Source organism: Acartia tonsa, chromosome 8 (genome assembly GCF_053477335.1).
Source record: "Acartia tonsa isolate MP-2025a chromosome 8, ASM5347733v1, whole genome shotgun sequence".
NCBI lineage: Eukaryota > Metazoa > Arthropoda > Copepoda > Calanoida > Acartiidae > Acartia > Acartia tonsa.
In genome coordinates this window covers 49,200,134-49,223,902 of record NC_137267.1, presented here as the reverse complement: position 1 = coordinate 49,223,902, position 23,769 = coordinate 49,200,134, and the positions used below count along the sequence as shown (strand labels likewise).

At 40.0% G+C, this 23,769-nt stretch overlaps 1 protein-coding gene across 1 annotated transcript in view; it reads left to right on the top strand.

Moving 5' to 3' along the window:
* The window catches only part of LOC145326662 (uncharacterized), a 106,981-nt gene that overhangs the window by 79,364 nt on the left and 3,848 nt on the right, over nt 1-23,769 (top strand). The window contains exons 18-22 of the mRNA XM_080170029.1: nt 4,577-4,620; nt 5,024-5,066; nt 5,773-5,812; nt 10,904-10,961; nt 11,228-11,300. Of these exons, the coding sequence (XP_080026155.1) occupies nt 4,577-4,620; nt 5,024-5,066; nt 5,773-5,812; nt 10,904-10,961; nt 11,228-11,300 (258 nt within the window). The remainder of the gene's footprint in view (nt 1-4,576; nt 4,621-5,023; nt 5,067-5,772; nt 5,813-10,903; nt 10,962-11,227; nt 11,301-23,769) is intronic.

Below are 23,769 nucleotides of genomic sequence, written 5' to 3'. Positions count from 1 at the left end.
CATTTTTAAAATTTAAATTCCGCAGCTTGTGTTAATAGTAGATAAATGCTATGCATACCGTTAGAATCGTCATATACTCTAGTTTTTAGAAATATATGTTTCATACTTATGCTATTTGTAGTATAGAAGCTACGTTGGAAAATGTGAGAAAGGTTGGAAAGTTTCAAGTCAGTTGGGACATTTTACCACGTAGCTCCTGAACTATGCGTATCACAGGAATAGTTCTTAAATATCTAAAAACCTGAGTTTATGATGATTCTAACGGTGTGCGTAACATTTTCTACTATTAACACAAGCTGTGCAATTTAAATTTTAAAAATGTATGCATTTTTGCACACCCTTTAAATTTGTCATGATCCAAAAATCTTCCAAAAATAGGTACTTTGGAAAAACCGGTTTTTAAGGCATTATTTGTAAAAAATCGCTAAGTTTTTTTTTCTTATACAAAACTCCCCAACCCAATGAAGAAATTAAGATATAGATCATTAACTTCTGTCAATGGCAAGTGGGTTAAATTAAGTAATATTTTTGTCTTATTAAAAAAAACACCCTGTATAAGGGGGTGAAGACACCCACTACCGCACGCCACTGCTTACATATTTGTTTTGTGTAAAACCAAACTAATGGTACACTCAGACTTCAAAGCATATTGTCAAAATACATCTAGTAGACAAATTATTCATAGATTGAACAAAAATACATCAAGTAGACAAATTATTCATAGATTGAACAAAAATACATCTAGTAGGCAAATTATTCATAGATTGAACAAAAATACATCTAGTAGACAAATTATTCATAGATTGAACAAAAATACATCTAGTAGGCAAATTATTCATAGATTGAACAAAAATACATCTAGTAGACAAATTATTCATAGATTGAACAAAAATGCATCTAGTTAGCAAATTATTCATAGATTGAACAAAAATACATCTAGTAGACAAATTATTCATAGATTGAACAAAAATACATCTAGTAGACAAATTATTCATAGATTGAACAAAAATACATCCAGTAGACAAATTATTCATAGATTGAACAAAAATACATCTAGTAGACAAATTATTCATAGATTGAACAAAAATACATCTAGTAGACAAATTATTCATAGATTGGACAAAAATACATCTAGTAGACAAATTATTCATAGATTGAACAAAAATACATCTAGTAGACAAATTATTCATAGATTGAACAAAATTACATCTAGTAGACAAATTATTCATAGATTAAACAAAAATACGTCTAGTAGACAAATTATTCATAGATTGAACAAAAATACATCTAGTAGACAAATTATTCATAGATTAAACAAAAATACGTCTAGTAGACAAATTATTCATAGATTGAACAAAAATGCATCTAGTTAGCAAATTATTCATAGATTGAACAAAAATACATCTAGTAGACAAATTATTCATAGATTGAACAAAAATACATCTAGTAGACAAATTATTCATAGATTGAACAAAAATACATCCAGTAGACAAATTATTCATAGATTGAACAAAAATACATCTAGTAGACAAATTATTCATAGATTGAACAAAAATACATCTAGTAGACAAATTATTCATAGATTGGACAAAAATACATCTAGTAGACAAATTATTCATAGATTGAACAAAAATACATCTAGTAGACAAATTATTCATAGATTGAACAAAATTACATCTAGTAGACAAATTATTCATAGATTAAACAAAAATACGTCTAGTAGACAAATTATTCATAGATTGAACAAAAATACATCTAGTAGACAAATTATTCATAGATTAAACAAAAATACGTCTAGTAGACAAATTATTCATAGATTGAACAAAAATACATCTAGTAGACAAATTATTCATAGATTAAACAAAAATACATCTAGTAGACACAATATTTTTGCACAAACTATCTTTTGAAAAATTATTTTTGAAAGGGAATGTTTTCTATGATAAGGGTCAGTCCGTTCGTAGCAACTCTATAATCGTTACCAGAAAGTCGGTACGTCCATTTAAAACATGCTAATTTTTAAACTTTTTTACAACATCTTTTTGTATGATAATTTTATTTCATTCATCTGATTTTGATGTAATGATTCCTAGGACAACAATGTACCATATTATAAGCGAAGCATATTTATAATCAAATCCTAAAAATCGACCCTAACTTCATTTTTTCCCCTAGAAAGATGTAAACCTTCCATTAACCTATTGGAAGCTTCACTTTGAATGACAACCATATCAGTTCATCGTTTATTTATCAAGACTTTTGCTAAAAAGTTACAAACATAAATCTAGAAGACATCCTGTTACTTTTATATAAGGATTAATGTATAAATGCATGTGTAGTTGGACATACTCTCAATCATAAATATATCATAAATTAATGGATATATGTAGAATACGTGGATATATTGACAGGGGAAAATTTGTCGTCAATTTAGCTCGCTAATATAGAACTCACTTATTGGTCAGTTTGTTTATCCAGTAGAAGGTAAGGGGATGCGTTAAAGGGGATGGTTAAGGGTATCTTTATTTTAGCCAGCTTCGAGTATCACTTTATCAGAGTACATAAAAATCTGGTGCCATATCCAAGTAATAATAAATACAATTAGATGCCCATAATTAAGATTAATCATATGTATTTCTGATTATTATGTTTCTATTTTCTTATACAAAAACTGTATTACAGATTACTATTACATTTTTGTTAGCGAAGATACTCTATAATTCACTTTGTCTTATTAGTTGCTTATTCGTTGGCTAAACAACTTTGGGGACTCTAAATGAATTTTGATTGGTTGTACCAGTGCAGTGATTGAAGTGTCCAAAGTTTAAACTTCTACAGAAAGGATAGTTAGTTTTGTGTATAATCATTGGGGATGTACTTCAATTTATCCCCTAATGTCTAATCCCTTTAGATTCCTGTATTCACCAGTGAGCTTATAAGGTATAGGACAATGGACGATAAAATGGCTAACATCCAAGGACGTCCAAGGGGGGGGGGGGGGTAAAGGGTTGATTACCCCCCCTAAAAAAAATTTCCATTTGCTTTGGAGTGGTAATTACCCCCTCCCCCCCCCCAAGCAATTATTACCCCCGGGGTAATTTTTTTTTTTTTTTTTTTTGGGGGGGGTGGGGGTAAAAAAAATGTCCAGCGCCATTTTACCCCTCCCCCTTAAAAAAATTTTACCTCCTCTAAATAAAAAAGCTTGGACGCCCCTGCTAACATTATTATGAATGATAAACAAAATTACCCTTTCTGTTGAAACGTTTGGTTAATGCAAGTTTAAACCAACAAACCAGGATTTCATAAAAGTACCCAAATAGTGTCTGACTGATTATGACGTAACAAAAAAAATAGCCAATGAGAGGCCGTTATTGACCAATGGTAAAATTTAGTGGCCTCTCATTGGCTAATTTTTTTTGTTACGTCATGATGAGTCAGACACTATTACTGTGTTCCCAAATAGTTTAATCCAAATTGTTTTCTAAAACTTTGGGTACCAAGTATAGTTTCCACTCCAAGGATCCTTACTCCCTGAATATTACAGGGTAAGGTATTTTTTAATAAGATTTAATCCTTTCATTTAGAAATTAGGTCAACTATGTTGAGTATTACAATAGATACCTAGTCGGATCTAGTGCAGTTCACGGTAAAATGTTAATGGTAACGATTATCTCAAAAAAATCTATGAAGCTTTCCCTGTGCATCATTGGATCTAAGCTATGTATAGACCTTCCTATGCCGCTAAACACAGTGTGCAGGCATGACAAGTACGTCAAGCCGTTTAGCTGCTAGCAGCCATTAAAGTTAGTCTATTTTTGGGGGATAATCGTTACCAGGAATATTTTACCGTGAAATGCATTAGATCGAGCTATTTAAAACATGAAAAATGCCACTGAACACTGATAACATCCCTGATAACATTTATTTTTAAAAGCGAAGCTTTTCTATAATTAGGGTCGGTCCGTCCGTACGTCCGTCCGTTCGAGACAGATAGCTTTCTTTAGTTTAGTTTAGGCATGTTAGAATTGTCCTATCGATTTCAAACTTTTTATGATGATTCCTGTAGTAGTTAGGTACGATTTAGAAAGCGTAGCAACTCTATAATTATTACCAGAATGCCTGTACGTCCATTTTAAACATGTTGATTTTTCTACTTTTTTAACAACAAATTTTTATGTGATCTAATTATCCGTTTGATCTGATTTTTGGTATATTGATTCCTGGGACAACAAAGTACAATATTAAAAGCGAAGAAACTCTATAATCAAGTCCTAAAGATGTAAGTATGTCCATAAACATTAACCTGTATCAAGCAGTTTTTCAACAAATTTGCTTATAGTTTTGCTTCGACTCTTATACATTTATATTCTGCTAATTCAGTTCTGACAAAATACAAGTGATAATGTCCGTTTGTCTTACCGTTTCAGTGCTTCGCTTTTATGGATGTTGTCATCCTTGTTTTTAATTAATAGAGGGATATAAAAATACTCATAATCAAACTGTAATAGAAAAATCTTCGAATTGTCAAAGTTAAAAATCGTCGAATTAAATTTCTCATTTTTCTTTTGTATTTTAGTGAGTTGTGTTCGCTACCGAAACCCTACATTCCAAAATCGAAAGGTAATAATCCATATTTTAATAGCAGAGCTACTATAAAATTGAAAATGTTTGTCTGTTAGAAACTTACATTGTTTGGCTGTTATATAAGATTAACTTTTGAATAACTTATAATAGGGAATTAGAAGGCCACTCTAGCTAAAATAAGAATCATTAATTTTTGAACTGGTGCTTTAAACCAGTCAACTAGCTTAAAAAAATTTCCTGCATGACTTTAAAAACCGATATTTGTCCGCTGGATTAGAAACGGTTCTCAGCCACTATAAAAAAAACATATATGGCATCGTATTACAGACAAATATGTTTTACAAATCATACAATCAATAACAGTTTTATTAACCCAAGCCTTTTGATGTATATCGCATGTTTTGCTAATATCAAACCTACATAAATTATTTTACTTTAGAAACCAAAGATGAAAAACAAAAGCCTGTCGACAACACTAATAGGTAAATATTTTAGATGCAATAATTATTAGAGTTGGGCCGGATACTTTTTTTGCCGGATATACGGACAGTTTCAATAACCGTTATCCGGCCTGATATCCGGCCCAACCCTAATAATTATCAATCTTAACTACAAGAGGCGAAGCTTTTAACTCTGATGAAAAAAAATAATGTATTTTGAAGTACTTTTGTCAATTTTGTACACAAAGTGATAAATAGATTTTGCCAGTATGACTCTGAAACCGATTAATATCCGCATGATTTGAACCGGTTCTCGGCCATACTAAAAGATCATAAATAACATCGTATTACAGACAATTTCCCACGAATACTAAAGTAAACATCATAATATTAATACCAGTTTTGTTATACAGGGCTCTTGGCCCCTCGGGGCTAACAACCAGAATTAATCATATAATTTCAAATTTTACCGTAAAATATTAGTTGCATGATGTTTTGCTTTACTGAAGAAAAATATATATTTATATTACTTATAACCTATAATATAAAGTAATAAGCCTTTTTGTCTGTAGCAAAGGATCTCGCTAACTGCTGAACCGATATGGTTCTTTATTACAGTGAAACCTCTTATAGGCTCTGAGATGGTTTTAGACTATTTTTGTGCCCTCCGGATATAGATCTCCTAGATGCTTAAAAACTAACGCGTTTTGATCTCGAAATATTTATTAATTATTTTCCAATTTCTTAGGTTTGAAGACCAAGAGGAGGGCAGTGGCTATTCTGGACAGGTGCTTTCTTGTTTATAAAATCTTAAGCGGATTTTAGTGCCTATAAAAATGACGTCATACTGGCCTACCATTTGTCAATTAAAATGTATATACTGTCTATCATTGGTCATTTGTAATGTATGACGTCATTTTTTATTGGCACTAAAAGCTGCTTCATCAAACCTATTACAATCATATGATTTCATTATTCTCAATAATGTCTTACTTCATTGGTCTAAACTTCCACCCTAAATTTCAGTTTAATTCTAACCAATTGAACTATAAATTAGCTAACAAACTAAACATGTTTTACGTAAATAAACATATTAGTTATTAACCAATAAAAAGCCTAAAACCATCTCAGGACTTATAAAAAGCCTCACTGTAAATGAGAACCATTCTCATAGTATACATATCATATTTATCTTTAACCAATAAATAGATATTTTGAAACTTTAAAGTCTGCTTATAAGCAACTAAGTTACTGGCACTTTACATAATCAAACATAAGGATGGCTGTGCTACATGTGAATGGATCAATAAAGATATTAGAGTGGGTCCATTCCCCCCCTTTTTTTAGATTTTACTGTTATCATAAGTTGTGGAAGTCATATATTTGTATGATAAGCCCCATTCAAGTTTCAAAAGTTTCACATTTTATACTCCCCGCGCGCCAGTTGTTTTTGGATTAAAAAACCTCTTTCAAGTTTCATAGGGTTTTATATTGGCCCAATGTCTACTAATGTGAAAATCCAAAATCGCCCCACCCTAAAAGAGATGCTTTGCTTTTTGAGTGAAATCAATGACTTGGACTGATTTCAACCATTTCTTAACATAAAGGTTTAACCCAGTTTAATTTAAATAGGCAATGCATATAAATAAATCGGTGGGCATTTAATTCCGCATATGTAAATATTTTTCCTTCTTTTTGTAATTATTTTTCGTTAATTTAGAAATGTTAGAGTTTTTCTATCGATTTCAAACTCTTCATGGTGATTCCTATATGAAGTATAATCATTACCAACAAATTTGTACGTCCATTTAAGACATACTGATTTTTTAACTTATTGACAACAACTTTTTATATGATATAATTATCCTATTTATCTTAGTTGTTGATTAATGATTCCTAGGACAACAAGATACAACAATATTATAAGCCAGGCATCTCTATAACCAAATTCTAAATATGGAAGTATGTCTTTTTACTGTATCCTGTAATAGCGCATTTTTGCAACAAATTTAAGTAAATTTTTGTTTTGACTTACAAATTAATGTACTGTTAATTAAATTATGACACTCTGCAAGAGTTTTTATTCGTTTGTCCTTCCTTCTGATTTTGGAGCATCGCTTTTTGGATGCTGTCATCATTGTTTGCAATTTGCATTTTTTATGCGAGGGGGAAAGTACACCGCAAATAAATTTCCATCTTTGTATTGTTGTACTCCTTCAACAGTAAAAATTGACCTACTTACATATAAAATTTAAATTGCAATACACTCTTAAGGTAATGCATTTTAAGCATAAGATTGATGAGCTTTTTTGGCCCTAAATAGCCTGTTTAGAAACACATTTAGGCTTTTAGTTAAAGAGATTTAAATGAAGAAAATAGCCAAAAACCATTTTAGTGTTTTTAGACTTAACTACATAACTTTTGTGTCACTTTGGAGGAAGACGATTCCCTTTTCTCCCATCTCTTTTGAAGAGATTTTCTTCCCCCCTTCCCTTTTTCTTTTTCTGAAATGTATATGACGTCACAGGAATCGTCTTCCTCAAAAGTGACACAAAAGTTATGTATTTTAGTCTTTCTTAGGGTGTTGGCTTTTACCCCGGGCAAAAAAAACTGGTACTTATTTTAGCACCTTGATTCGTTTTTTTTTGTAATACTAATACCACTTTTAATAGACCCATGGGGCCGAAGTCCTGGGCAAACAAAACTGGTACTAATTTTGTGATTTTTTTTCATGGTGAGTTGTCCGCAATACAATACGATACATGATGTTTTTGTTTGGTTCTAATCCAGTGGATATTTATCAGTTTCGAAGCTATACTGAAAAAAGCTTTCCTAAAGATCATAATTCAAATTAAATGGTCTCAGTTAACACTGACGTATATAGTATATACTTACATCCTATTGCTTTAATCATAGAATTAATAACTTGTGTGTTATTATTTTTATATTGGTCAATAATTGTTAGGGCAAGGCAGCTGTGCCTCAGCCGCGGATTAGGTCGCTTTTGTGCAAAAAAGGTCCTAAAAGAGAGAAAGCCTAAAGTGTCATGTGTAACGTCATAAAAATCCATCTCTTTTTTGGGGTTTCCTTTCCCACTTCTCCTCTCATCCTTCCTATTTAGACGTATTTTTTTGACGTCACACAAGACACTTCACGCTTTCTCCTTAAAGATAATTTGTTAGGAACAGGTTTAGACATCAAGCTGAATTTATAAAATGACGCTTTCACCGAGGCTTATGCTCGGCTGCCGAGCCCTGATAATTGTATTGATAGGTTGCATTATTTTCCATTACATTATATGAGTAGCACAGCTACTATATATAATCAGGGTATGTCCGTCTGAGCATCTGAAAATTTAAAATAAGAATTACTGAGCTACCTTTTTAAAAATAGTTTTTTTTTTACATTAATAGTTATATTTATTGTTTGTTATTTTGTTTAAATATTTTTACTTAATCTAATTATACTATACATACTAGTGGCTACGCCCAAAAAGGCCTTTTTATTTTCAGTTTAGTAAAATTTTGGGAGGATGTTTTTTTCTAGGGGTTATTTTTCATGGGAGGGCTTTGGTACCCTACCCCAAAATAGTTATGGACCTTCCCAGGTCCTATGAGAAGCTATATTGTAAAGGAGAACCATATCGGTTCAGCGGTAAACGAAATCATTCAGTACAGACAGACATCCTGTTACTTTATTATAAGGACTAGCGGCTACGCCCCCTAGAAGCCTCTAGGGGCACTGGTAGGAGGGGGAAATGTCGACCTCCTCCCATTTTAAATTTGAGTTCCAAAGAGTTGAAAAAATATTTTAGGGGGGAGGGGGGTGAAGACACCCTCTCCAAAAATAGTTTACAACCTTCCCAGGACCTATATGAAGCTTCACTGTAAAGGAGAACTATATCGGTTCTGCGGTTAGCGAGATCCTTCGGGACAGACAAAAAACGGTTACTACTTTATATAATAGGATAATTGCTATGTTTTCGTGTACACAAGTATCCTTGTTATTTTATATCAATACTAGCGGCTTCGCCCCTAGCCTCTAGGGGCTTTGCCCCAAGAGGTGATAAAAAAAATTATTGCGAAAAGCGTAAAGGACCATGGAAATCTCCTTCAAAAAAAAAAAAAAAAAAATGGGGGGGGATTTTTTGTTTTTTTGGGGGGTTGGGGGTGTCCCACCCCCCGAGAAAATAGCTTAAAACCACCACAGGACCAATAGGTAGATACCCTGAAGAGTAGAATCCGATCGGTTCAGTGGTTACCGAGATCTTAAGGGACAGACAGACAGACGGACAGACGGTCAGACGGACAGACAGACATCGTTCTACTTTGTATTATAGATAATTAATATAAAATACACGTGGATATTATGACAGGGGAAAAATTGTTGTCCATTTAGGTTGTTAACATAGACACCACTTATTGGCCAGTTCGTTCATCCAGGAGGAGAAAGGGTATGGGGGTAAAGGGGGTGGATCGTTATTTTAGCAAGTTACAAGTTTCACTTTATTAGAGTACACGATAATTTGGTGTAAGATCCAAGTAATAATAAATCCATTGTTATTTCATATCAATATTGGTAGACATAAAACATATAATGGAATTGCAAATACAACAAAAACTCTCATTGTATTGTGGGACAGGGATCTAAAGGGATAAGACAATGGCCGATAAATTTATATACATCCCCAATGATCATACATAAAATTATCCCTTCTGTGGATGACAAATAGTGTTCATGAACCAACCAATCAAAATTCAATGAAAGTCCCCAAAATTGATAAACCAACGGATAAGAAACTTTGGAGACTAGTGTAATAAACAGCCCAATGTCACCTCCCTCTCTGATTGTCGTACGGTGAGGCACTTGTACAGTTTTAACTCATACTAAACATAAATATTAAACAACTAAGTAAAAATGTCATTATATAAAGATTAAATCCTTATGTAAAAGGAACAGAATGTCTATTTGTGTGTGTGTATGTCTGTTTGTCTGTCCAAGAAAGGTTTACAACTATTTTGGTGGATGGTACTTCCACCTTATCAAGTAAAATCACCCTTGGAAAAAAGCTAAATCTATTATTTTTAAAAAATTTCTTTTTAAAGTATAATGTAAAGCTGACCCTAGCCCCCCACTTCATCCTTATCCTCTAGTGCCCCTAGACGTCTCTAAGGGCGTAGCCGTTAGCAAAATAAACAAATATGTAGTTAAATTACTTCACTGATAGCTGCCCCTTGAAGTTATAGAGAATCTTGATAAAAACGTATTAGTAGTATTGTATTGTATCATGGTATTGATAGGTTTATCCCAGCCTTTTTTGTGTTGGAAATAGATTGATTTTTTTCTAGAATTGCGCACAATAAAGCTTTATAGTCAGCAGATAACTAAATGGATAGCACAATGGCCGATAAATTAATGTACATCCCCAAAGATGATAAAATAACCCCTTCTGTAGATTACAATTTTTGGACACTCAACTAAATGAACCAACAAATCAAATTTCAATAAAAGTCCCAAAGGTTGTTGAACCAACGAATTAGAAAACGTTATTATAAGACTTTTGGGACTAGTGTAATAAACAGCCCAATGTCTCCTCCTTCCCTGTTTATTGTTAGTGGTATTACTACTCAAACTTAAGATTTTGGGGAAATTCTCAAGGGCAAAAGTTTGAATTTTTTAGGAAAAAATTAGCATCATTGTACAAAGTTCAATTGCAGATTTCTTACACTCATTTAAATAAATCTTCACATTTCAGCAAATATAGTTTTATTTTATCTACATGTCCATAAAAACCTAAGTCTATCTATCTATCTATCTATCTATCTATCTATCTATCTATCTATCTATCTATCTATCTATCTATCTATCTATCTATCTAGTCTGATGAAGAATATGAAGGAAGTGGAAGTGAACCATCACACAATTCAGATCAGATATGTAAGTAAAATTTTATTATTTTCTTTTAATTGTCAATATTTCTATTATTATATACTCAGTGGTAAGTATGTACTTAACAAACCCTTAATTAATCTTACTCCAATTCATTAAATCGTAGCATATTCTTATTAAAATGTTTTTAAAAATATCTGTTTGTCTGTAATTAACTAGTGGTCTTTTTATGTACTGGCTTAATAAGTTTGAAAACAAAATAAAAACTTTGAAGACTTTTAATACATCTTGATCATCCTTGTTTTTATTGCCAGTGCTTGAGTGGTCTAGCTGGTCAACTTGTTCAGCTTCCTGTGGCCCACACGCCACACAGACTAGGATATCCAGGTAGGTTGTTATATAGCTTGGTAGGTCAACTTGTTCAGCTTCCTGTGGCCCACACGCCACACAGACTAGGATATCCAGGTAGGTTGTTATATAGCTTGGTAGGTCAACTTGTTCAGCTTCCTGTGGCCCACACGCCACACAGACTAGGATATCCAGGTAGGTTGGTATACAGCTAGGTGGGTCAACTTGTTCAGCTTCCTGTGGCCCACACGCCACACAGACTAGAATATCCAGGTAGGTTGATATATAGCTAGGTAGGTCAACTTGTTCAGCTTCCTGTGGCCCACACGCCACACAGACTAGAATATCCAGGTAGGTTGGTATATAGCTAGGTAGGTCAACTTGTTCAGCTTCCTGTGGCTCACACACAACACAGACTAGGATATCCAGGTAGGTTGGTATATAGCCAGGTAGGTCAACTTGTTCAGCTTTCTGTGGACTACACTCCACACAGACTAGGATATCCAGGTAGGTTGGTATATAGCTACGTAGGTCAACTTGTTCAGCTTCCTGTGGCCCACAACGCTACACAGACTAGGATATACAGGTAGGTTGGTATAAAGCTAGGTAGGTCAACTTGTTCAGCTTCCTGTGGACCACACGCCACACAAACTAGGATATCCAGGAAGGTTGGTATATAGCCAGGTAGGTCAACTTGTTCAGCTTTCTGTGGACTACACTCCACACAGACTAGGATATCCAGGTAGGTTGGTATATAGCTACGTAGGTCAACTTGTTCAGCTTCCTGTGGCCCACAACGCTACACAGACTAGGATATACAGGTAGGTTGGTATAAAGCTAGGTAGGTCAACTTGTTCAGCTTCCTGTGGCCCACAACGCTACACAGACTAGGATATATAGGTAGGTTGGTATATAGCTAGGTAGGTCAACTTGTTCAGCTTCCTGTGGACCACACGCCACACAGACTAGAATATCCAGGTAGGTTGGTATATAGCTAGGTAGGTCAACTTGTTCAGCTTCCTGTGGCTCACACACAACACAGACTAGGATATCCAGGTAGGTTGGTATATAGCCAGGTAGGTCAACTTGTTCAGCTTTCTGTGGACTACACTCCACACAGACTAGGATATCCAGGTAGGTTGGTATATAGCTACGTAGGTCAACTTGTTCAGCTTCCTGTGGCCCACAACGCTACACAGACTAGGATATACAGGTAGGTTGGTATAAAGCTAGGTAGGTCAACTTGTTCAGCTTCCTGTGGACCACACGCCACACAAACTAGGATATCCAGGTAGGTTGGTATATAGCCAGGTAGGTCAACTTGTTCAGCTTTCTGTGGACTACACTCCACACAGACTAGGATATCCAGGTAGGTTGGTATATAGCTACGTAGGTCAACTTGTTCAGCTTCCTGTGGCCCACAACGCTACACAGACTAGGATATACAGGTAGGTTGGTATAAAGCTAGGTAGGTCAACTTGTTCAGCTTCCTGTGGCCCACAACGCTACACAGACTAGGATATATAGGTAGGTTGGTATATAGCTAGGTAGGTCAACTTGTTCAGCTTCCTGTGGACCACACGCCACACAAACTAGGATATCCAGGTAGGTTGTTATATAGCCAGGTAGGTCAACTTGTTCAGCTTTCTGTGGACTACACTCCACACAGACTAGGATATCCAGGTAGGTTGGTATATAGCTAGGTAGGTCAACTTGTTCAGCTTCCTGTGGCCCACACGCTACACAGACTAGGATATACAGGTAGGTTGGTATAAAGCTAGGTAGGTCAACTTGTTCAGCTTCCTGTGGCCCACACGCAACACAGACTAGGATATCCAGGTGGGTTGGTATATAGCTAGGTAGGTCAACTTGTTCAGCTTCCTGTGGCCCACACGCCACACAGACTAGAATATCCAAGTAGGTTGGTATATAGCTAGGTAGGTCATCTTGTTTAGCTTCCTGTGAACTACACACAACACAGACTAGGATATCCAGGTAGGTTGGTTTCTATATAAACCTTACAATTTTGGTAAAAAACTAATAAAAAAACTGTTTAATTTATGCTCAAGCAATGATGATAAGGACACAATATTGAATTTTTGAATCTCTACAGAGCAATGCAACTACAGAATTAGCCCTTGTGGAGAAATTTGCAGGAGAGTGCATATTTTATTACATGTTAAGTTAAGTCATGTTTGTCGTTTTTTTAAAAAAAGGACAAACTGTCTTAAGTACTTGAAATCTTGTAGATAATATCCTGGTAGAGCAAAATTCTCCACAAGCTGTAGTTCTCTGGAGAGATGAGTAGAGTTTAACCCAAACTGTAGGGATTTACACAAAGAAGGCGTCTTAACTTTTATTTTTATTCTGATTCTAAAGGTATATATGAACCCATATTTTTTATGCCTGTGATAGGATATAATTACGTTAAAAGTTTTGATTAAACCGAGGTTTAAAAATCTATTTTTTCAATAATTACCTGACAGAATTAAAAAAGTAAGATGTCAAATTAAAGATCTTACTTTTTTTGCTTATAATGGCAATTTTCTTCTTTTTTTGTTGCGTTTTAGTACCTTAAAACTGACTTCATTTAAAAAAAATTAAATTACTTAAAAAGTAAGAGGTCTACAAAAAAAAACCGATTGCATATCTAAATTCTATGGAAAATTTTACATCTACTACTTACTAAAAACACCGACTAGCTATAAAAATAAAAGTTAAGACACCTTCTTTGAAAAATACATAGTTCGAACACAGTAATAGTGTCTGACTGATTATGACGTAACAAAAAAAAATTAGCCATTGTGAGGCCGTTATTGACTTATGGTAAAATTTAAAGTGGCCTCTCGTTGGCTAATTTTTTTGTTACGTCATAATCAGTCAGACACTATTACTGTGTTCCATAGTTCAATAATAGATAACAAAAACTACAAAATATGATGTTTCCATTTATTGTAGACTTATGAAAGTTAGAAAAACATATTATATACATATATATATTATGTATATAAATATAAAGTTTGTCTCAGATAGGAAGATAAGGGGTGCCATAGATTAGGGGAACATTTATGTTCTTACAAAATATTAAAAATTCTAAGGAAAAATAAGCACTTCTTAAATTTAAAGTTGGTTTTTTTTTTGTCTGAGCGCAGCCACTAGTCCTTATACTAAAGTAACAGGATGTTTGTGTGTCTGTCTGTACCGAAGGATTTCGCAAACCGCTGAACCGATCCGTTTCTCCTTAACAGGGTAGCTTCTCATAGGTCCCGGGAAGGTTTATAACTATTTTCTTGGGGGGTGGGACACCCCCAACCCCCCCCCCAAAAAAAAAAAAAAAATCCCCGCCCACCAAAAAAATATTTTTTTTAAAATTTTTTTAACTAAAACTAAAAATGATGGGGGGGGCACCCCCCCCCCAAAAAAAAAAATCTAGAGGCCTCTCGGGGTGTAGCCGCTAGTTAAGAATATAAAGTAGTAAGGTTTTTGTCTGAAAATTAAGATTTCAATATATACCGATTGAGTTCTCCAATTTAGTGAAGCTTTACATGGGATTCAGAGTGGGTTTTAGGCTGTTTCCTTTTAAGATGTAGGTCTTGGAATGGTTTTAGGCAATTTTTAATCTTATAATACAGAGCCCCTAGATAATAAGAGGGTAGCCACTTGAAGTAATGTGTTTAAAATGTATTAATATTAATGGTTTTTTATCTCAGAATATAGCCTAAAGCCTGCGATTTACTATATGGAACAACCAAGTGTGGTATCCGCCGAGGATAAATGGCAGACACCGGAGTTCAATTAGATTACGGCAGTGTGACAGACGTGGACACCTGACTATAGAGAAGCTACGCTTCTCTAGCATTCACTAGATAATAATCAACATCTATTTCAGTTGTCACTTTATTGAAGGTTTAAAGGATACTAAAGCTATATACAACAAACAATAACTACATGGATAGGAATAAATAATCATAACATAAAAGCATTATAATACATATACAATAGTCAGTTTGGGCAATAATGATCCCCCATCCCTGGAAAGGGTGGGGGGGAATTAAGAATACAGTTAACCATAATAAAACATGACAGATTCAATCATTAATTCTAGGCATAGGGAGGGGGTCATCAGACCCCTTCCCCAGGACTCTGGGGAGGGCCATTGACCCTCCACCGAACCCCGGTCAGGGGTGCCATATGCATTGCTCACGGTTGCCGAATACCACAACTCTCCCCTCGGAAGGCTGGGAGAGAATTCCCTACCAGACTTCCGACAGTGGTTGAGGCCTTCGGTCCGCTTCTTTAGGGCTAATATATATATACAAGCGATAATGATTCAATGGAATCCTAGTGGTGAGTGTTCCTCAGGGTTGGTGGGCTCCCAACGTGGGGTAGAATGCAGAGGCTGGCTTTGGTTGGACACGTTGTTCAACGCCGGCAGGTGTCAGGTTGGCAGGTGGCACAGTTGCTGCTGGGACATTCAGCAGTGGGGCATGCTGGTTGTTGTTGGCCGCGGCTGGGGCACTGGCTGCCAGGTTGACCGTCTGGGCAGCGGCCTGCCCTCCCGTGGGGCCGCGGGGTCGGCCAGAGGGCGGTCCTGGCCTACCTGGGCGGTCATGCCCGCTATCGGTTGATTGCATGGACACCATTTCCTCGGCTGCTTCCCGGCCGATGGGTATGGCATCCCAGTCTACTGAAAAGTCCCGGGACTTGGCATGGGTGAGCCTGGCTCTAGCCAGGGCCTTCCTATACAAAGTTGGATGGTACAGGAACACTTGTGACACCGCATTCAAGGCCGCTCGGACGCCTCCCTGTGCTGCTGCCAGGGAAATGATGGTTAGGTCCCCCAGCAGTTTGAGGATCAACAACAGCAGACACAATATGGCTGCGCCATCTCCCCACTCGTGAATAGCTTGTCTGAACCCAGCCCAGACATCCAGGGCGGCCTCTCCGTCCTCCGCCAGTCGGTCGATGTTGTAGGACACTATCCCATGGTCGCCTGTGGCCGAACAGCTGCCTTGCTGAACGCATGACCCATAGGACAGGCCGGTCAGCATGGCGCTCTTATATGCTGGGAACGCCAGCAGCTGCTGCCAGTCGTTCAACTCGGCCTGCGAATACAAACCCCCTGAACTGAAGTCATCCAAGGGTTCTGTCAACAGCTGCCTAGGCGTATCCAGCGGGGGTGGCCTCTTCTTAGGAGCGGGGGTTAACTCTATCCAGCCTTCCTCCGCGTGCACAGTCAGGGGGTAGGTGGAGGAGCAGGGAATCTTGGTGGCGTGGCCGCTGTACACTCGTGTCACGGCGTCTACAAACCCTGTGGGCTCTACTGGCACTTTGTCCCAACACTCCTTGTGTTCACGGACAACATATTTATTGCGTTGGCAGGTAAGCTGGAGCAGGACATCTCCCCTCAGCACCGAGAACGTGCTCCCCTGGACGCGCACCGGGTGGGCCGGGTCTAGTTGCTGGAGCTTCCAGCAGTTGGCCGCCACTTCTTCTGCTGCTGTGCTTTTCATGCGGGTCTCCAGAGTAAATCCAATATAACCTGCATGTATCTGGGCCTGCAGGGGAACATCCACATCCCTGGCCGATACTCTGGGTAGCGCTGCCGTGGCTGGATCAGCTGCCACGAACAATGCTGGGTGGTTGGTGGCATGGGCCTCAAAGTCGCAGTTCACTATTGAGGTGGGGTTGGTCATGTTGATGAAAAACTGGGCCTGATGGTCAACCAGGAACGCATCCATCACTAGGCTGGGCTGGAGGCTGCGAATCAGCCTCAAGGGGCAATCTCTCCCCAGGTGATCCCACACGTAGGTGGCTTCCCCAGTGATGCAGGACAGCTCTGAATGGGGACACTCCAAGGTCAGGTGGTCAGATTGGGACTCCACCCGTCCATCCTCTACTACGTAGGTCTCTTCCTTAACCAGCAGCCGTCGCTCCTGGAGCACTAATTCATTGCGGTACAGCTGGCCCTCGAAGTGGACGTCCTCCCCCTCACAACCCACCCCCTCGGGGCTGTTGACGAGGGCGCCCACCATGTCGAGGGTGAAGAACAGGGGATGGTTCAGTTGGAACGTCAGTGGCTGGGTCTTGCCTGGCAGCGTGTAGACACGGTTCCTGGCCAGGTCTCGGCACGTTTCTGGATCTATCTTGGTTGGCCTCATGAGGGTGGGGACCGAGGTCACCTTGAGGTGGCCCCATACCCCACACCTGAATGTCCACTGGGACACAGTGAGCTGGCAACTGTATCCTGTTGTTTCCCTCACCTTGACTTGCTGCAGGACGTGTACTTCATGGCCCAGGGGCACCTCCTGGTGTAAGGGTTCCGTGTTACACATCTTCTCCTTATTGTAGGCTGTGACGTGGGTGGGGTTGGCGCAGTCCCATCCCACCAGGACGTAGCTGGTTGTAGGCCACACGGCTGCCAGCAGGATGCCCCACAGGACCATCCACCAGTGAGAGAAGCTTCCAGGCAGCCATCTACCTCGCACACGCGGCTGGGGATCTTCGGCTCGGGTCACGGCTGCTTCTTGGGGCTGGACACGGCTGGGCTGCTCCTGGCTAGATACAAGTTTCCATTGAGCGTTATCTTTGTGTGGCCGGGGCACCCCGATACCCTCCCCAATGACAGACTGGCAGGCGACTGGCACTTGCCTGGGTGTCGGCTCCCCTAGCCCCAAGTGGTCCCTTCCCTGGTCCAAGGCATGCCCAGTGGCATGGGGCTGAAGTGCGTGTGGCACAGGCTCGCCCTTACTCACGTCCCTCCCCTGCCCTAGGAACTCAGGTGCATGTGGCACAGGCAAGTCCTTATTTTCCCAAATTTCAATCTCCCCAGCCTCTGGTGCAGGGGGCACAGGCAAGGCTGGGGTTTTACAATGGCTTGGATACAACACGTTTATCAAATTTAACTTATCCTGGCTCGACTGGGGTTGCTGGGTAGTTGGATTCCTTCGGCTGGCAGGGGGCTCTGGATGGCACGTAGTTGGGCTCTCCCTGCAGGCTGGTGGCGCTGGCTGGCTGGGGGTGACGGGTGTCACCCCTTCCTCTGGGACTGCTGGCTCGTTCCAGGATCCAGGTCTCTCGGTGGCGGCGACGGTTGTCGCCCCAGGCACCAGGTTGGAGGCTGGCTCGTTCCAGGATCCAGGTATCTCGGTGGCGGCGACGGGTGTCGCCCCAGGCACCAGGTGGGAGGCGCTGGATAGCACCCCCCAGTCATCACAGGTGGCGGCGCCGGGTGGCGCCCCATACATCGATGTTGATGCGCTGGCTAGCGCCTCCTGCCTCTCTCGTTCAGCGGCCGCCAGGGCCTCCCCGTACATCGTCTCAGGGACGCTGGGTAGCGCCCCTCCACTCTTGCTGGGTAGGCTCGGCCGAGCAGGCTCCATCATGTTGAGGCTAAAAGGCTGGGGCCTCAGGACTTCTGGCTCGGCGATGTTGTAGGGTTGCACCAGCTCCGGCCCCAGGTGGTTGAGACTGAAGCCCAGGCCAACCCGGTTGGGTTCAGCCGCGCCGCCCAGTACGTTGATCCTAGCTGGAACGGTCCCAAACTGCGGCATCCCGTCGGCTCGGTCCGCGGCTTTGGGGGCGGCTGCTTGCTGCGGTGGTGCTGGGGGCGCGCTCCCTTCCATGTGGGCCACTCTGCTGGGCTTCCCTGGAGGGGCACCCTTGTCGGCGGTGCGCCTGCGGCTGGCTACCTGGGCCCAGTCAGCTCTGCACTCGGCCGCCGTGTGACCGTCGTAGTGGCAACGCTCGCACTTGGCAGAACGGTCACGGCGTGGCTGGGTGCGTCTCTCCTCTAGGCTAACTTCCATCGGCGTCGGGCAGTCTCGAGCTCTGTGGCCTCTCCCCTGGCAGCGGAAGCAGCGACCTGGAACCTTGTCATCTGGAGCGACCCTCCCCATCTGGTGGAGACCCGGAGCCAAGGCGCCAATCTCCATTGGCTCCGACTCGTCATATTGGGGCAACTGGATGCAGGCAGATCCAGTCAGCCCGTCGGTCGAGTCCACTAAGCACACACCTTCCTTCAGTTGCTTGGTAATCATGGTGACGGTAAACATGGCCTTACGAGTGTACTCAGGTACACTCGTAATTTCATGTCCCATCATGATGCGTTTTACATTGGCGTTACGAATTCCACGATTTAATTCGTCCACCAACAACTCGAGATCCTCATGGCCGTAGGCGTCCCTATACAAGGCACACTTAGTTGATATGTACGCTTGTATAGGTTCTGTCGAGTGTTGCTTGTAATCCCTAAACGCTTGTTTAAGCGTTTGGGATTCAAAAGCAGGACGAAATAGCATTTCACACTCGGCCTTGACCTGTTCGTAGGTCAAGGCTTGGCCTGCCTCGCCAAACAGATGGGACGCCATTTCCGCCGCTTGCCCTACCAGTGACAGTAAAAGGGCGTTGCGGCGGTTGAGGGAGTCATGGGGTGGCACGCGGTAAGCCGCCCATGACATCTCGAGTCTGCGGATATGTGAACTCCAGGATTGCTTGGGCGGTCCTCTAAACTCTGGCAGGTTACTCAGCATCAGCTTGCGGTACTCGGCTGGAGCCGGCTGAGGGTCATCCTGGAGCCATCCTGGGGCTTGGTCACCTCCTGGCGCTTGCGGCTGTTCCATCGGGGCACGGTTCAACGGCGGGACGCAAAGTTATAAAGTAAATAGAATAAATGGTTTGTCACTAGAGGCTTTCTAGCCTAACAGCCAACACTGTTTTTATCACTAGGTTGGTAGTTTAGTTACAAAAATATAGCTTAGCTGTGTTTATCACTAGTTGGATTCTGAGGTGGTAGAGTAGGCTGGTAGGGGTAGATAGATGTTGAGGGTCTGAACTGCTGTCAAGAACTGATTTGGTTTTCCTCTATCACACTATAGCTAGGGGGAGGGAGCTTAGAATTCTTTATTTTTCTAAAAATATCCCTGTTATATGCTTTGGAGTAGCTCCGCTCCGGTGTGTGTGTGTGTGTGTGTGAAATCTCCCGTCCTTGCAACGCGCTTACGCACCGTCAAATCCGCGCACACGGGTAAAACGCGCACTTATCCCTCAACTCGCTCTCTCATTGGTCCGCTTGTCCGTTGAATTTTATGATATTCCCGCACTCCGTTGCGCTGTCCGTAAATGGCGCTCTGTGTTCCCGGTCACTAGCTCCACACCGTAGACGGACTTAGGTTAGTGTGGGTAGGAGGGGGGAAGCGCGTGAGGGGACGGGGGTAAATCCGTCCGTTCCCCCTGTGAGGAAGGGGGGAGTGCTGTGGGTTTGAAATAACTGTGTGATGAGGTAATGGTGCCTTTTCTCCTTAATCCTAGGCTTATCTATTATATCACCTTGATTGTATTTCCTTCAGTGGAGAGTGGGCTCCTCCCTTTCCTCTGGAATAAGGGGTGTATGGTTGTTGTGCTGTAGGCTTGAGGTGATTAGATTGTGTATCAGGGGCTTTGTTATATTACATTTAGCTTCTATTTGTGTCCTTATCACAATTACATAGCAGATTTGTTTACCAACCCTGTTCTATTTTTAGTTGTTATCACAATACACAATAAATCCAAGCCTGTTCTATTTTTAGTTTTATCACAACACAACAATTTGTTTGCCAATCTTTGCTCATAAATCTATTGTTTAGCCATCACACCAGGGTGGTAATCCCTGCAAATGTGATATAATATCTGTTTTCTAGATGGGCGGCTGCGTTGTAGCCTCTCAGGATACTTGGAGTTGACGTAGTTTTCTCTGTTTTGGTGCACTACACTCTTATGTTGGCTTGCAGCTCGCAGCTATGTGGCGTGTTTCAGCCTATCGGCGGCAGGGAATGTCCCGTCCTGCTAGCGCCGCTGATCCAAATCCGGCTGATGGCGGCAGGGAATGTCCCGTCCTGCTAGCGCCACTGGTTCGGATCCTGATATCTCGTGCAGTAAAGTTGGCCTATTTTCAGCCGTTTACACTTATTTGGCTTGTTTCAGCCGGTCCGCAGGCCTGTTTCAGCCCTTTGAGCGCTCAATTCTCCGTTAGATGTCGGTGCTTCTCGCGGTTCTTCGTCAGGTTTCGCTGTCTCGCTTCCACAACTGCCGGGTGCAGAGTTAGACTTTGCTGTCCAGGGTGGGTAATTCAGGTTGCTTGTGTCAGTTTTGCCAGTTTCACTGCTGGGAGTACCTTAGCCTCAGATGCGCGTCTGCTCTACACTTGTGGTTTGCCGTAATCTCACACAGCTGTCACCAAAAGTTGTGGTATCCGCCGAGGATAAATGGCAGACACCGGAGTTCAATTAGATTACGGCAGTGTGACAGACGTGGACACCTGACTATAGAGAAGCTACGCTTCTCTAGCATTCACTAGATAATAATCAACATCTATTTCAGTTGTCACTTTATTGAAGGTTTAAAGGATACTAAAGCTATATACAACAAACAATAACTACATGGATAGGAATAAATAATCATAACATAAAAGCATTATAATACATATACAATAGTCAGTTTGGGCAATAATGATCCCCCATCCCTGGAAAGGGTGGGGGGGAATTAAGAATACAGTTAACCATAATAAAACATGACAGATTCAATCATTAATTCTAGGCATAGGGAGGGGGTCGTCAGACCCCTTCCCCAGGACTCGGGGGAGGGCCATTGACCCTCCACCGAACCCCGGTCAGGGGTGCCATATGCATGGCTCACGGTTGCCGAATACCACACAAGGACAAATTGCAAAAAGTAACCTTTTAACTTTTGGACGTAATCGTTCTTGCAGAGAGCTACAATCTTAGCCCTATTGTACACCCAGAAAGGGAGGGGACATTGGGCTGCTTATTACACTAGTCCCCAAAGTTTTGAAATAATGTTTTCTTATTCGTTGCCTTAACAACTTTAGGGACTGTTATTAAAATTTAAATAGCATGGTTCATTAAGCTTAGTGTCCCAACACTTCAACTACCCATTGTTATTTTGTGTATCATCATCGGGTGTGTAAATATCAATACATCTGCCACTGTCTTATCCCTTTAGATCCCTGTGTATACCTTTAATGTTTATCTTTAGAACTTTGTTATTCTCTGTTCTACCGAAAGGTAAACTTTAAAACCATACAAGTGTTCTTATAATATTGCTAGCAATTTTAAATAGCAATAGCAAACCCCCATTTTTTCTTGTTTTTTTGGTAGCTTAGTAACATTGGGTATTTTTATTAAACCTTGGTTGGTTATTTAAAACTATCGTCTAATAGTTATAATATAATAAGGGGTAATTTTGTGTATCATCATTGAGGTTTTGCATCAATTTAAAGGCAATTGTATTTTCCCTTAAGATGCGACAAGTAAAATTTTGGCCAATTTTTTTTTTTTTATTTGAAAACCTAATCGATATATTATTACTTGGATGTTGCATCATATTTTCTTGTTCACTGATAAAGTGATACTCGCAGCTGGATAAAAAAAACCTTGCACCCCCTTTACCACATCCTATCTTACTGGATGGACGATCTGACCAATAAATGAGGTCCATATTAGCAACCTAAATTTTGCCCTGTCACTATATCCACGGTATATCCTATATCCAATAAGATATATAAGTTGGAAAGAATTTAAATGTTAGAGGGAGATTTGAAATCTGCATTAACTTTTAAGTAATTTTTTTTATAAAATTCGTTTTTTGTATAATTCTTTATCTAAAAGCGGAAATACAATTTATGTTAATTAATTTTAACATCTGTGATTGGTGGACGGAAAAAAATCTGTGCTCTGATTGGAGAAGGATAAGTGCAGTACATCATTCAATCAATTAGAGCACAGGTAGTTTCCAATCCACCTATCCTATTGGTCAAAATTATTTAACTTAAATTGTATTTCCGCTTTTAGATAAAGAATTATACAAAGAACGAATTTTATAAAAAAATCCTTAAAATTTGATGCAGATTTCAAATCTCCCTCTAACATTAAAATTCCTTCCAACTTATATATCCTAATATCCAATGCTAGAGCCTACTTATTTCAACCTTATATATGAACTAGATGATAAACAAACACGCATTCGCATAGTTTTCAAAACAAAATGCATTGTTAGCACATCTACTCTATGAATAGGGTCTGCCAATCAAAGTACATCGCTCTTACAGGTTATCCTATTATATAAAGTACCATGCTTTTTTTGTCTGTAGCGAAGGATCTCGCTAACCACTGAACCGATATGGTTCTCCTTTAGAGGAAAGTTTCGTATAGGCCCTAAGATGGTTTTAGACAATTTTTTTTATTTTTATAGCTAAATCTTTGTATGGTTTTAAGCTTTTTTTCTGCCCTTCCATATCCCTTCGAATTTAGAGCTCCTAGATGCTAGGGGCACAACCGCTAGTCCTGTATATAAAGTAGTAAGCGTTTTTTGTCTGTCCCGAAGGATCTCGCTAACCGCTGAACCGATATTATTCTCCTTTACAGTGAAGCTTCTTATAGGTCCTATGAAGGTTTTTAGTTATTTTTGGGGAGGGTGTCTTTTCCCCACTCCAACCAAAAATATTTTTTTACTC